Here is a 16,011-nt window from a genome sequence, read left to right on the forward strand (position 1 = left end):
GAGTGAAACCCTTGAATCTTACTTATTCTAGTTTCCAAAACATGATAGCAAGACACCAAAATTCAAAGAGAGAAAGAGAAAACAAAGAAGAAAAAAGACTTATTTTCCTCAAAGGAAAAGGAAAGAGGCAGGATTATAATTATCCGAGAGAGAGAAAAAAAAAATGGCTGTTACTTCACGGAGAAACAAAACGCAAGATTTTTTGTTGTTGTTCGTATGACCATTTTCCACCTCACGATATGTTGTGATGTTACTCATATGTCTTGGTTACTGTTTGAGTATGAAGTTCACAACGTTAAAAAGCTAATTGTATAGTCATTCAATGGTCAATTACACATGTAATGCCCAAAACATGGGAAGAAAGAAAAGACAAAAGACAAGTTGCCAGCTTGACATGATATGATGTTGAGGAAGGACTAAAAACTAGCAAGGAAGTCACATAAAGAGACTTCAAACATAACAAGGCAGCTGGGCAAACTAGATAAGGCCAAGAGGACTTACATGCAACCAAGGCACATGAACATCGTCTTCAATCTCTCTTCTCCCTTTTCACTACTGTTAAAAAGAGTAAAGTAAGCCCACATGAGTTTGTAAAATTATCAAGAAATTCACTTCCAAAATATCGTGACTATATAATGATTTAGTACCAAACCACGTAAATCTCAATCTCTTTTTTTATATTTTTAGCATTTATTTACTATTTGAGTTGAGGAAGAACATTTGGAGCATCTCGACTATCGTCGATCGAGCTCTACCATGGATAATTCGATCATATTGTTGGCATTCAATCTCGACAGAAAAATGTACCAATAATTACTAGACAAATTCTTATTTTCTTTAATTTCGCATTAATTTTACTTATAGAAAGGATATGTTATTTTCTGGGTTACGTTTTCTATCAATCAATACTCAGAATGGAAGTAGACATCTACATAAGTTTGTGAGTGTAATATATGTAAGGTGTTTTTGTTAATTTCTACCTCCAAATTGACACAAATAAAGTATGGTCAAAATAAAAAAGATAAAAGATAAAGTGAAAGGAATCATTATCACCTTCGTCTCATTCTCTCGTTTACATTAATGATTTAAATGCTAATATTGAGGGAGAATAAACCATTGTATTTACAAAGACTATTAATATTATTTTTTTAAAAGTATTCACTCTGTAAAAAGATATTACAAGAATTCATAAATTGTGATTCTATATAGTATGTTAAATTGTAATTTTTTTTTATTATAAAGTATAGCTTATGTATCGTATTAAGCCAAGTTAATTTATAATTTTTTTATTGAATCGGGGTGTTTGGGAAGAGAATTTCAACTAATCTCAATGGTGCACAGGCTTGCAGTAAATTTTTTTTTTTTTTTTTTTTTATAAGTGCACCTAGATAATTCAAAGAAAAAATCTCATTGTCGGATGGTTATAAGATATTATGCACGTAAGAAGATTTGAATTTTAGATACATAGAAGCGTACCTTTCAAGATCAATGCCTTTACCACTTGATACAATTCAATAGAGATTTTGTAAATTTATTTATAAGAATTTTTTTTGTAGCTCTTAAGACTTTTCGTATTCTTCTTTAAAATAATTATAAAATAAAAATATAATATTTAAGAATAATGAAAATAAATAAAAGCTTAGAATTTCCACACCAGCTAAATAAATAAAAGCTATTATTTATTGGATAATCATTTATACAAACTCTAACCTTTTAAAGGCGAACCCTACTGTTGAAAAGTTTTTTATACAAAGACTTGTTTTTACCATTACTCATATTTAATATCTGGTAAAAGTTTATTTTATATTTGGATGAGTGTTATAATTACAAAAATATTATATAAAAAAGAAAATATTTTAATTATAAAATAATTACATAAAAATAAATCACAAATTGATGCAACTTGATATGATATATCATATTATAAAGTTATTTTTATTATAAAGTAAATCTAATGATCTTATACAATAACGTTAGTTTGTAGATTTATTTTTATATAATCTATTTGTATTTGTAGTAATTTTTATATAAAAATAATCTTACAAACTGACGTAATTTTATATGATCTATCAAATCTACTTTATAATAAGAATAACTTTAAAATCTGATAAATTATATTAAATTATATCAGTTTGTGAGATAAAAAGGCTAGAGTCCTTTGTCTCACTCAAAACGACGTCATTTTGTGCCAGGATCAACCAGATCCAGGGTCTCTAGGTAATTTTGCAAACAATATTCGCTGCTTTGCTATTACATTTTCTTTCCTCAAATCTTGTTTCTTCAGGGAATCCATTGGGGGGGTTTCGTAGACCTCGTGTCGGACGATCTGGTTCTATTTCGCACTGTCACACTTTGAATCGTCTTCGACCCCGGGCTCGATCCGAGAAATCAAAATCCGAATAGAGAAGAGAGGGATAGAGCAGCGGCAGCATGTTTCTGCTGGACTGGTTCTACGGAGTCCTGGCGTCGCTCGGTCTCTGGCAAAAGGAGGCGAAGATCTTGTTCCTAGGCCTCGATAATGCCGGAAAGACCACCTTGCTCCATATGTTGAAAGACGAGGTTCGATTCCTCTTCGTAGTATCTCCGAGATTATGCTTTTAACTTCGGAATTTGTTTCTCGGAATTTGTTGTTGTTTCGTTTGGTTTTCTTAAATTAATGATAAGATCGGTTTGCTGGGAAATGCTTGGAAATGAAATATACTTGGATATCTGCTTTTCCCCTCTCTAATTCTTTTGTCATAAGTCGAAATAAAACCTTCGTTATAAAAAATACTTCTGGCCTCAATTGGCTTATTGAGGTGATACTTTCAATTTTAGAAATCGAAACAGTATAATTGAAGGGTTGCTCTTTGCTCTTCCTTCCTCCTGAAAATCGCTCTCCTTAATATCTCCACACCACCCATAATACCTTCCCCTCTACTGTCACAGCTAGAGATCAGCACTCGACTGATCAGTCCATGGAACCCCTGCCACCAAAGTTCCAAACTACTAATCTCCGAGGAATAATCCTCTGATCAAAGCTTGGGAAACATCTGCTTCACCCAAATCATCTCACAAACCAAATACCTCAACTGGGATGATCTTCTTCATCGACTTTAATTAACCTTCAAACCGACCTCCTATTCCCTCATCGGCAAATATATCTCTTCCAGAACCCATGGAAAATCCACCGTCCGTTCGCATATCTGCCTGGTCTAGCAATTTGTCAGGCAATTGGTCAGGAATGTTTCCATTGACCCATTGGGAAGACAACTAGAATAATATTCCAAAAAGCCTTCCTGGTATAACTTTAAGCACAACAAGACTGGTCCCATGACCTCTCCATCTAATAAATCAACCTCAAAGCATCTCCTTTATTGATTCAAGTCTATGGATTAACCCAAATACGGCTGGTCATTACCCCTCATAATCCTACTTATAAAAAAAAAAAAAAAATTACCCCTCATAACCCTTCCTGCTTTAGAAATCCACCCAGCCCCTAGGGGGCCAAGGGTAACAGATGGATTTCCACCCACTATCCCAAGCGAGCTTGCAGATTCCTAAGTCACTGTACAAAAACAGGCAAGAAGCAGGTGGGTTAAAAATTTGCCAGGGAAACACCCATCTGTCTGACTCATATATTGTCATACCCCATATGATAAGAATAAGAGTAGGTGGTGTATGGGATCTCACATTGCTTAGGAATGAGAAGTTCTTGCACTTTATAGTGTTCCATTGGGGCTCCAATTGTATCATTGATCAGTCCTTTTAAAGTATATGTCATGTGGTTTGAGCCTTCCATTGGGGTGTTACATATATATAAAATTATAGATATATTTATTTAAAAGATTGAAAACTTTTAAAATTTTATAAATCCATTTCTCTGTCAGTCTCTTGCCACCACCTCTCTCAGTGTCTTTGTTTCCGTTGTCAAGCCCATTGATCAATATGGACAGACGTTGGTGTCAACCTTGTCTAGGGATTTGGCTTGGCTAATGGCAAAATTTGGGGATTTTGTTGGTCCTGTGATTTATTGCTCTTCCTCTTCCTCTTATTTAGCAATCCCAACCAGAGCACTTGTGTTATTTCGCATATTGCAAACCTGGAGTGCAGGAGCAGGTGAAACGGGCCACATCCTCATTGGTGAGGAAGCATTCCCATATTTTCTCCCATCAATGGTTTCATAGTGGAAAATATCCCCCATCCATACCAGCTTTGAAATATTTTATAACACTTTGTACTGCATTTGCCTAAAAAACAGAAAGCTTAATTTAACCATAGTAAATTATCGTGAAAGGTCTAGGTAAGCAGAAGGTATGTTTGTGTTGTGTAAGGTTGGGTTTGGATGTTGGGTTGAGTTGAGTTGAGTTGAGTTGAGTTGAATAAAATATTGTTAGAATATTAGTTTTAAAAATTTTTTTTGATAGGTCAATTAGTTTTAAATATTATGAGTCAATGATATTTCTTTTAAAATTTCCCCTCACGCTACTCTTTCATTTCCGCTTAAGCTACCCCGGTTTGGGGGATTAATTGATTGGATACTCCTCATTTTTCTATACTTTCAATTTTTGACTGCTATTGTTTTATGTTGTAATATTGATTGTTCTGTTCTTGATTTCCAGAGATTGGTACAGCACCAGCCAACACAGTATCCTACATCGGAGGAGTTGAGTATTGGGAAAATCAAGTTCAAGGCATTTGATTTGGGAGGACATCAGATTGCTCGCAGAGTCTGGAAGGATTACTATGCCAAAGTAAGCAATATGCAAAGAGTCAGAGCTAGATTTGTAGCTATGTACTTTTTTATCTCTCCAAAGTTTTATTGGTTGTTTCTCTTTGAGTAGATCCACAATACTGCCCTGATCTTCATTCTGATGTTTGCTTCATCTATTGCAGCCAAGTAGTTGTACAGTCAATAGAATTAGTAAAAAATGTTATGAAAACTTCGCAATTAATTTCTTGAGTGTTTCATGTTTTGATCAAATCTGTTTTGCTTTTGCAGTCTTATTTTTCAAGTTGTGCTCACGCTGTGTTTGCGTGTGCGCGCGCGTGTGTTTGTGTTTTATTATCAAAACTTGAATCTGATGTTCTCTTCATCCTTTTATTTGGCAGAGCTGCTTCATCCTTTATTAGTGTTTGTTAGGGCCACAAGTGGTTCATTAAAGTTGTTGTTGATTGTTATGTTTTGTTTTTCATGTATATGAGCTAAGTTTTAATAGCTCTGTCGTCTTTTATAATCATAGATTTTTATAAATCACTCGGAGCTGTAGTTTTGTTGTATTTGTCTTCTGAAATTTCTATGTATTATGAATTATTGCGATTGAGGTTATTTTATCCTATTTTTCTTTTTATTATCACCATGCCATGCTCACTTGCCTTTGCCATTGTTCTGCAGTTAGCAGTAAAACTTGCTTTGTCTTTTGTTCTGATTTTAAATTCTTATAGTAAATTCTAGTATTAAAAGGATTATCATCTTAATTGTCTGTCAATATCTAAACCATCATATTTTTCTCACTACTTTGAAAAGCTTGAGATAATCTCACCAAAAATTTGTATTCTATAGTTATATGTTGCTTTTCATATATTCTGATTATTGATCTAGTTCATAACATTTTATTTTGGTGATAACAATTATGGTTCTGAAGGTTTATTAAGGTTTCACTCTAAGCTATAAAAAAATAAATAAATAAGGTTTCACTCTAAGGCTGACCTTGTTCATGTCAACAAATGGCATGCCTCATGGTGAGATTTACACCCCTAGTGTGACAGCCTCATGATACACACACCTCCATAAAGGGTTTCACCTTTTTGTTTGACATTTCTCTCAAAAATCTCGAGTTCTTTGAAAGTTGGATCTGATTCTTTCTAACATTTTTCATAATAGGATAACATTTTTAGGCAAAAGTGCACATTTTAAGTTAGTTATGTGGTTTAACTATTCATCTATAAATCTAATATATAATTAAAACCCTCTATATTTTGAATTACTTCCCAAAAAGAGTTGTAACTGAGTTTCTGTACTTTGATCCTGTGTAGATGTGGTTGGAGTAGCTTGTATGCTTTCAACTTGCAAGTGACTTTAAGCTCAAGATGTATGTTCCTCACTATGGTTTAACATTATGTTTTAACAACCACCACGTGCTGGTAACATGTGCTTCTCAGTCTTTTTTATCTAACTAGTGTCATCATTTTTTTATGAATAAACCCTTAGGAGTTGGCTCAAGTGGTAAAGGCCTTGGGCTTGGGGGTATGCTCCCCCTAGGTCTAAGGTTCAAATCCCCTTGGGTGCAAACAATTTCTAGGGGCCATTAGACTGGGGGATTTTCCCCTTGAATTACCCAAGGTGCACTTGCGGGAAACTCCTTGCCGAGGGCCTATGCGCCCCTGGGATGTTCCAGACGCTGGGTGCCAATTAAAAAAAAAAAAAATTTATGAATAAGAAAAAAATCAGTGTCATCATGTGGCAGCATTTAATTAAATTCATGACTCAGACCTTGATATTTCAGATGGTTGAGCATACTTTACTGATTTCTTACATCTGGGTTGTGCCTTTGTGCTTCCAATTTTGGTTTCTTATGATGTTTTAACTAAAACAACTCAAAAAGGTCCAAGCCACATCTGGTCTCATAATTTAATATGACTAGTTAATGTTGCAATTTGAGTATTTTAGAATCATTATAAACCGTAAGAACTTCTCAGTCCTAGGCAATCTGAAGTCCCATTTCCCACCTATTTATACTCTGTAGGCAGTATTACAATTGGCTCTGATATTATTCGTAACGACCCAAGAAAGTCCAAGCCACATGTGGGCCTATCTTCCAAAAGGACCAGTGAATGTTACAATTATAGCCTCTTGAAATTGCCATAAATCGTAAGAGCTAATGTGGGATCTCATTCACATACTCCTGTACTCAATATGGGGTATTAAAATTAGGTTTTGATACCATTTGTAACGATCCAAAAGGACTTGCCATTGTTGCAATTAGAACATTTTGGAATTGTTATAAACCGGTAATAACTCTTTTCTTTACTTAAAAAAAGAATAAAAGAATAAAAAAATTAAAAAAACTCTCTTGTAGGCAGTATAAGATTCCATTCACCAACCTCCTATACTCAGTTCAGAGTATTACATGAACTACTGACATGTATTGGTAATATGTGCTTGCCTTTTCATTTACAGGTTGATGCTGTGGTGTACCTGGTGGATGCCTATGACAAGGAGAGATTTGCGGAATCGAAAAAGGAACTGGATGCACTCCTTTCTGATGAGGCCCTCGCTGACGTCCCTTTCCTTATTTTGGGAAACAAGATTGATATACCTTATGCTGCCTCGGAAGATGAATTGCGATACCATCTTGGTCTGACCAACTTCACCACTGGCAAAGGGAAGGTAAACCTGGCAGACTCTAATGTCCGTCCATTAGAGGTTTTTATGTGCAGCATCGTACGAAAAATGGGTTATGGTGATGGTTTCAAGTGGCTCTCTCAATACATCAAATAGGATAGTGGTCAGCAAGATACTTGTGGCCCCTGCACCTGGAAGTCCCACCAAAGCACACCCCAGGCTACCCATAAAAATGTATCAAATTCCCCGTTTGTTTTAGCCTCTAAGTGGCTTTAAATTAGATGTATTTTGTTTGGAAGTGCGTGGAAGGAGGTTTTATTGTCACTGCCCTGTAAGTTTACTTGTAACAGCAAATCTTTCATGGCTTTGTAATTTGTCATTAAACCTCTTCATTTACTATATATTTTGATAGTCATAAAATGGAAAACTGTATTTGTTATTATATTTTGTATTTGGAATGATGTATTGATATTTTCAAGAAAATTGGCACTCGTGTCTGATATTTCCCAGTGTTTCTTAAACTAATAAGGATACACTGTCCATGTTTCTTAATTCTAGTTGCTTGTTGCAAGGGCCCAGAACTTCCGGACTCTCCTTTGTCTGTTTATGTGCGTGCAGCAGATTCATCAGGAATTGTGAAGGATCATTTAGGGTAATGAATAGCCTTATCCCTCAGTTACTATTACTTTACTATCTAGTTATTTTTTTCTCTTTTTGCTCATTGAATCTGGATTAAAAATCTTAAAACATGACTTTCTTGTATAATGTAGAAGAAAATAATTTCAATCAACTAATGTAATCATGTAATTTAATTAAAAATAAGTTCAATTTAATAAAAATTGACATTGTTTTTCTTTTTGAGTCAATTTTTATAAAATTTATTTTTAAATAAATTACAAGATTATGTTGGTTGATTGAATTTATTCTATTCTAAATTATGCAAGGTCATATTTTGATATTTTTAACTATATTCAAATAATAAAAAGAAAAAGAAAAAGCTTAATAGTAATAAAATAGTAGTAAATGAGGTTTGAAGGTATCATTACTCGACAAATTATTATGGTATGGCACAACACCATTATTGAGTGGAATTTCCCTTGGAATTTAATGCAAGAAAACATCAATTTACAAGTCTGTTTAATTATTGGCATATTCAATATGCTATTCAATAAAAGATTTACACATTAGTTAGCATAAAAAAAAGTGATTTGGTAAAGATAAAACATGATATCAGAAACAACTTGATTTCAATTTATTCGAAGCATGAGTAGACACCAGATACGTCTAGATATCTATCTTTTTATTTTCAGAAAAACCATTTACTTCCTCTTAATATTAAGAGGCTGATATTGTAACTAATGAGTCCAATCTTCTTGACCACCACAATTAACAACAAAAAAGAGATCCTTCCCCTGGTCTCGTATCTAATAAGATTTGGAATTGCGATTCCATATTGTCCTTGGAGCACACAGATAGCCACAAAACATTGTTCCTCGAACTGTTGAAAGTTACATGCATGTAATGGAATCGTGGAGTTCTTGGTCATATTTCACACAAAGGGGTCAAATCGCTATCCAGTTCGTGCCCACCTCCACGCCACACAAACAAAGCAAAGGATCAAAAAACCTTCTTCCATGGGATATGGCCCCACGTATTGCAATACAATCTAAGTTTCAAGGCCAACGCCTAACCCCACCCCACCCCACCCCAAATGGACAACAACGATCCGCGTTTCTAGCACTATCCCTCTCTCCTTTACAGTCTTTCACTTTGACCCTTCTCCTTTCCTTCCTTCCATAGCTTTATAAACCCAAAACTTCAATTCCCACCCCACGCTCTCACTTCCGCCAGCCATTGCCCGTAATCCCTGTACTCTGCTCTGCCTTTTCTGTCTGTCTATCTCTTATTCAATATCGAAATGGGGAACTATACTTCTTGTTACTTTCCTGGACCCTCGAACTCTGAAACAGCAAAGCTCTTTGATTCTCATGGTAACCTCCAACGACTCAAGCTCCCTCTAACCGCGGCTGAGCTCATGCTGGAACACCCCGGCCACGCCATCGCTTCAGTGGAAGACTTGCGTCGAACTCGTCTCATATCCGGCAAGCGGGCCGACGACGAGCTTCTGGCCGGAAAGGTTTACCTACTGGTATCCTCGGGTAGGGTTCACTGTAGGGTTTCCGAGTTGGAGATGGCAATTATAGACTTGGCTTGTAAGAAGAAAGCACCCAAATTGAAGCCATGTGGTTCCAAGGTTTTGCCGGCTATGGGAGGGGAGGTAATTACTGGCCTTCCAGGTCTCCAGCAGGGGAGTCATAGGCGGTGGAGTCCTGCTTTGGAGCCTATTTCCGAGGGTTTTTGAGAAACCAACGCTCCACCTTAATTTGTTGTTATACTTGTCCGTGTTCTCTTTGAATGGGAAACCGAATATGGAAGATTTTTAAACTCAGAACTCGGAAAGTATTTTCTTTAGCTATACTGTAAGCTCAAAAGGAGGATGCTTTTGCAAATTATTGAACAGAACTAACAGAATTATGAGCTGCATATAGTCTGGCATCATATATGCAGATGATTGCATGCAGTATCTGAAAAACTCGACAATATCCACGGCCACCACGTAAAGACATCGACTTATTTCTCAGTACTGAAATAGCCTTGTTATCCCAAATTACTATGAGACATGACAGAGGAAGTATTTAATTCTCCTAAGCTTTGAAAATTGGAAAACTTTAAAGTACTACATGGAGGAATTATGTGTGAAATGCTTATTTTCATAGAGAATTAGTTATACCGTCATATAGAGATTTCATAAAATTAAATTCATAAACTGATTTAAATTTATGTGATATGTTAAATCTATTTTACAATAAAAATAATTTAATAATCTGACGAACTATATTAAGACACATCAATTTGTAAGTATGCTTTTAAGAAATCACTAAAAGATTTCTCTCTCAACTAACAGCTAATCATTTTTCATCATAAGCATCAATGCTAAATGCTTTAAAAAGATTTCTAAGGTTTTAAATTGATTTTATTAAGATGGTAGTCAAAATCTTAATCATTTAATTGATGAATAAATGCTACGTGGTGCACTCACAGCAGTTTTTTTTTTTTTTTAAGGAAGATTGATTTATTACTCAATTCCTTTAAAGCAAGGAAAGAATACATGGAGAAAAATTCTCCAAATCAACAATTACATTAGACGCAAGAGAGCTTTAGCTAAATTATGAGCAATTAAATTTGCTTCTCTTTTGACATGGTTCGAGGAACATTTTTCAAAACAAAGTAACTTAGACTTAATGTCCCCTATAAGCAATCATGTGCTGGTCAAACTTTCCTCATCCTTAGAGATAGCTTCAATAACTTGCAATGAATCACCCTCTAAAATGATAATACTGTGTCCCAGTTCCAATCCAAAAGAGGTTGCTTGAAGAGCACAATTTGCTTCTGCCAATAGGGGATCAGGAAAGATGATCTTTTCTTCCTCATAGTAGCTACAACTTTAGCTTCCTAGTTCCTTACTATAATACCAATTCCAATGCATCCTTTGTTCTTATCTATGGCAATGTCCCAATTGATCTTGAAGTACTCTAAGGGAGGAGGTTCCCATTTCTAAACAACATTACCAGCAGGGGCATCGTTGCTAGATCTTTTAGCCTTACTCTCCTTCAACTACTTGAAAGCTTCTATAGATTGATGAAATACTTTATTTGGATGTTTGAAATCACTTTGAAGCACAAAAGTATTCCTTCTCAACTAAATTCTTTGAGCCACTACTGCTATTTCCTCCACTACTTCTTTTTTAAAGTCAACACATAATCCTCATAATAGCTCTAAAAAAGACTTTTCCAAACATACCCTTTTTTGCAGTTGTTTAGAGCAATGACACCAAACATCTTGGGCATTAGGACAAGACCACAGAGTATGTAGCATTGATTCCTCTCTCATAGTAATGGGTCAGTTGGGTTTATCCAACACCATCCTCTTAAACAAATTCTGATTTGTGGGCAAACCATTCTGACAAGCGCTCCATATAAATACTCTATTTGCTAGGGATATGTTTAGCTTCCATATATTAGTCCACACTGTGTTTCAAAACATGGGGCAATAAGGTTGACCTTTAACTTGTTCTTGAAGTTCTTTATGAAAATGGTATGCACTACTCACTGTGAATTGACCATTTCAAGTACCTATCCACATTACTTTATCAAGTCTATTTGTGCAACTTGTAAGGATCTTCATAATGAGCTCAGCTTCCTCTTCAAAATATATATATATATATATATATATATATATATATGTATATATTTTAAGAGTATATATATATATATATATATATATATATATATATATATATATGCAATCAGGGAAGTCCTCTAGAAATTTGTATCAGGATCAATAAGCTCCTGAACTTTAGCATTTTCATCCAAACCTAATACTGCCATTTGAGTTTGAAAAGAGGTAGGTTTTCGAATCCACTTATCCTTCCAAATCTTAACACTGTCCCATTGCCAAATCTCCACATGGTGCCATTCATTAATAGAGATTGAGTTGCCAGAATACTCCTCCACATATAAGATAGCCTATTGCCAAGTTTAGCCTTAAAAAATTGAATCTTAGGGAAATATTTCTGCTTTAGGAGTTGAGATGCTAAAGAGTGAAGGGATTGGATCAACCTCCACCTTTGCTTGGCTAACATAACCAAGTTAAAACTTTCCAACTCCCTAAATCCTTGACCACTCATTGACTTAAGACTTTCCCATAGTATTCCAAGAAATCCAATGTAAATTCCTCTCCTTTTCATGTTGTCCCCACCAAAAGTTCTTCATAATCTTGTTTATCTCTCTTATAAGGCTACAAGGAATTTTAAATATTCCCATACAATAGATTGGTAATGCTTGTATGACTGCTTTAAGGAATTCTTTTTTCTAGCCTGGGGGAGAGAATTAACTTTAAAATTGTTGATTATTTGTCTAACTCTATCCAATATGCTTCCAAAGGCCTTTGATCGAGCTCTTCCAACCAAGCTTGGAAATCCCAAGTACTGCTCATAGGATTTGTTGGATCTAACACCGGCAATGCGCAAGATAATAGTTTGAGTTTCTCTAAGTGTTCCTACTGAATTGGATAGAAGTCTTCTCCTTATTAAGTCTCTGACCATATGTCTTTTCATAGATAGATAAGAGGTCAGTTAATCTGCTCCATTCCAAAGAGTAAACTCCGCAAAACAGTAAATTGTCATATGCAAATAAAAGGTGATTTATGTGAAACTTGCCTCTTGCAATTGGAACTCCTTTGATTGCACCAGTCTTTTTTGCATTTGTAAGTAGTGAACTTAGAGTCTCAACACATAGAATAAAAAGGTAAGGTGATATAAGATCACATTGCCTTATTCCTCGAGAAGGTCTTAATATAGGTTGGGGGATGCCATTGAGTAGAATAGAGTAAGACACTGAAACAAAACACTTCATCAGCAACTCAATCCATCTTGGAGCAAAATCCATTTTTCTTATAACAACTCTTAAAAAGTCTCATTCAATGGATCATAGGCCTTACTCATTTCAAGTTTCAAGGCCATATAACCAAAGTTGCCAAATAATTTGCTAGACATTGTATGCAAAGTTTCATAAGCTACCCACCATTATATTATCTGAGATCAATCTACCAGGAACAAAAATAGAATGAGTTTGAGATATAATGTCTGGCCGATAAGAGTTTTTTCAATCTATTTGCAAGGGATTTAGAATAATCTTATAAAGCACATTGCAGAGGTTAATAGGCATAAAATCAGACAACTTTGAAGGAGTCTTGACCTTAGGGACAAGGGTAATATGGGTATCATTGAAGAGAGTAGCAGATCCAACGCTTTATTTTTCTTCTTTTTAGGTGGACTGGCTTTTTTTTTTTTTAAATGGAGAGGGTGGTCGTGGAAACACATGGTTTCCCCAAGAAAAAATGGAAGTTTTTGACATTCTTGTATAAGTTTTGCTATTCAACATCTCCATACACCATACTTATTTTTATTCTTTTTTATTTTATAATTTTTTAAATTTCTTTTATTTTATTCTTCATGAACTAATTTATTTCATCTACTCATTATCCATATACCCTACATTTGGTAAGAGAAAAAAATTTAAAAAAATAAAAAAATTATATATGGTATGTGGCGTGAGGATGATGAGTAGAATTTTTATTTTTGCATTCATTCATATGGCTAGTTTGACATGCACTTTTCAATTTTATTTTCTTAATTATTATAATTTTTCAGAACTTCCATATAAAACACTTAAAATAATTCAATATTTTCAAATCTTAAAACAAAAATAATATTAAAATTTTATATTTTAATAATATTTTTATTTAACTATTTTTCTATCTCCTTTCTCAAAATCAAATAAAAATATTAACTCAAGCTATTTCACTATTATTTATAGATATCTCATTTTATCTGACTATTCAAACGAGGCCTTAATATTTGGTTTATGGGCAAAAATGATCATCTCAACTAATTATTTCATCAATATCAGCAAACCCTCCACTGTAAGTTTGTAAATCACCAAGGTATCTTCCTAATGTCTCTGTTCACCACAATTAATCAAATAATATTAACCATTTGTATCTTTCTCACGGGAGATGGAAAGTTTATGCCTTTTTTTTCCCCCCTCTTCACTTTGGATATATAGCTCTTAGTATTTTGAATATGAAATCAAATTAACCACACATGGAAAATTAACATATAGTTTGGACATGAACTAACTGACCTCAAGTATCATGATATATAATTTAAGCATTAGTTAATACAGATGTTACTCAAACCATAGTACTAACAATAATTAAAATAAGATCAATATATAAACTAATAACAGTACCACGTACTACAGTTACAGTTGAACCGCTCCTTTGACTTCCTTTCCTTTTTAGGTACAAATGTAGAACCTCCATGCACAGATCTTTCATAACATCTATTGGATCTGCTTAGATCGAATACATGATCAATGCCAATGAAGAGCAGGTGGTCAATGTCAATGTCGATATCTTCTATTAGCCTCACTTCAAACTCAATGACCCCATCTAAGTTAGATACCAATTCCCTCATTTTTGCCGTCACGACATGGAACGGTTAACCAAACACCTACATCCATGCACATTCTCCAATGAACACACATACCAACTTGTTTATAAATAGCGGTACAAAGAAACATGCTGTTTGTTATCACTTGTCTCTTAACTTTGACCTGTTTGTTTTTCATGGGAAACTATGTCACATACCCAACATCAGAAGATGCCACCGGTAAAGTTATTCTTTCCGACAGCACCGTCCATAAATTTGACAAACCATTAACGGCAGCTGAGCTCATGTTGTAGCACTCCCAACAAGTTGTGGTTGAGCTGCACTCAGCCGTGAATGAGAAGTGGCCAACTCCATTGCCTGCGGACAAGATGTTAGAGACCAGAAGGATTTACGTAATATTTCATGTTAAACAGGGGAAGCTTGCTACATTGTCCAGTGAAGAAACTCAACGGATTCTTCTGACCACAAACTTAGTTTTGTGTTCAAGGTCATTGCTTTTGTCTTCGTCAAGGTTTCTTCCTTTGTTCACTCAGATCTTCCCTGCTGCAAGTTTAGGATCAAATGGACAAGGGTTGTTGATGCAAAAAGAGAGCGAAGAGAGGACTGAGAAGAGCTTTGTGTTAATGGAATCTTTGCCGAAGATATTAGATGGAAGGCCGGACAATTTGAGAAGGAAATTATCAGGCAAGGGATGGAAATCGAGTTTGGATACCATAAAGGAGAATAACATTAAGAAAAAGATGTCTCACTGGTTGTTTAAAAGATTAAGTTTTTTATAGAGAATGTTATTTACATGGAGAAGTGTAATCACAAGTAATGTCGCAAAGTAAACTCATAAATTGACCTTTTTTTTTTTTTTATATATAATATGTTAGATTGTAAAATTAATTTTATTATAAAATAGATCTAATATATCATATGAAAATACGATAGTTTGTAGATTTACTTTTGTAAAATCTCTTTATGCCTGTAACACTTCTCATTTTCAAAACTCGTGTATAACATACTACTTATTCATGTACAACTCATTATTCTAGTTTGATGTGATCAATACTACATGAATTGTAATCCCCCAAACTCGGAAGTCTGAAGAGTTAGCTCCTGTTACCTAAAATTATCTCTCAATAGTTCAATATAATATATACTCCAAATGCTTTATAAACATAAACTCTGTTACTCAGATAACTAATAAAAGAGGGGGGGTGAATTGAGTTGTATTAAAAAAATAACAATTATAAATTAAATATATAATATAAAATATAAACAAAATACGAAATAGTAATAAATATAAAGAGTAAGAGTAAGAGAGAAGCAAACTCAGTATGTTAACGAGGTTCGGTCCCACTGCCTACGTCCTCGCCTCAAGCTACCCATTGAGGATTCTCAAATTCACTATTCAATCTCCTTCAGGTGGAGATAGAACCTATTACACCTTTGAACAACACCACTACAAAGGAACCGTATAGAACACCCTATACACTTGCAATCACCTTACACGTGGTGATTCAACTATTCCCTGTGCAGAATACTTTCTACATACACAATGGTTATATATACCATTTTACTAATACAAGAGCTGATAGTAGGTAGGTTATCAGAAAACACTCATTAA

The 16,011-nt window shown here is 34.6% G+C and overlaps 2 protein-coding genes and 1 pseudogene across 3 annotated transcripts; all 3 read left to right on the top strand.

Moving 5' to 3' along the window:
- The first annotated feature begins 2,250 nt into the window (after window positions 1-2,250).
- On the top strand, window positions 2,251-7,766 carry LOC122318995 (GTP-binding protein SAR1A). 2 transcript variants are annotated; one of them, XM_043136837.1, is made up of 4 exons: window positions 2,251-2,559; window positions 4,039-4,122; window positions 4,602-4,733; window positions 7,160-7,766. In XM_043136837.1, exons 1-4 carry the CDS (start codon window positions 2,431-2,433, stop codon window positions 7,478-7,480), a joined length of 666 nt encoding a protein of 221 aa, XP_042992771.1. In that variant the 5' UTR covers window positions 2,251-2,430; the 3' UTR covers window positions 7,481-7,766. The 2 variants fall into 2 exon arrangements, with proteins under 2 accessions (XP_042992771.1, XP_042992772.1); XM_043136838.1 differs by lacking the exon at window positions 4,039-4,122 and having other exon boundaries at window positions 2,258-2,559.
- A 1,476-nt stretch (window positions 7,767-9,242) lies between these two features.
- LOC122274407 lies at window positions 9,243-9,686 on the top strand. Its single transcript, XM_043083448.1, has one exon. It carries the CDS (start codon window positions 9,243-9,245, stop codon window positions 9,684-9,686), a length of 444 nt encoding a protein of 147 aa, XP_042939382.1.
- Window positions 9,687-14,575: 4,889 nt separating this feature from the next.
- LOC122274408 lies at window positions 14,576-15,178 on the top strand (annotated as a pseudogene).
- The last annotated feature ends 833 nt before the right edge of the window (window positions 15,179-16,011 follow it).

This window comes from Carya illinoinensis, chromosome 8 (assembly GCF_018687715.1).
Source record: "Carya illinoinensis cultivar Pawnee chromosome 8, C.illinoinensisPawnee_v1, whole genome shotgun sequence".
In the NCBI taxonomy this organism is placed as follows: Eukaryota; Viridiplantae; Streptophyta; class Magnoliopsida; order Fagales; family Juglandaceae; genus Carya; species Carya illinoinensis.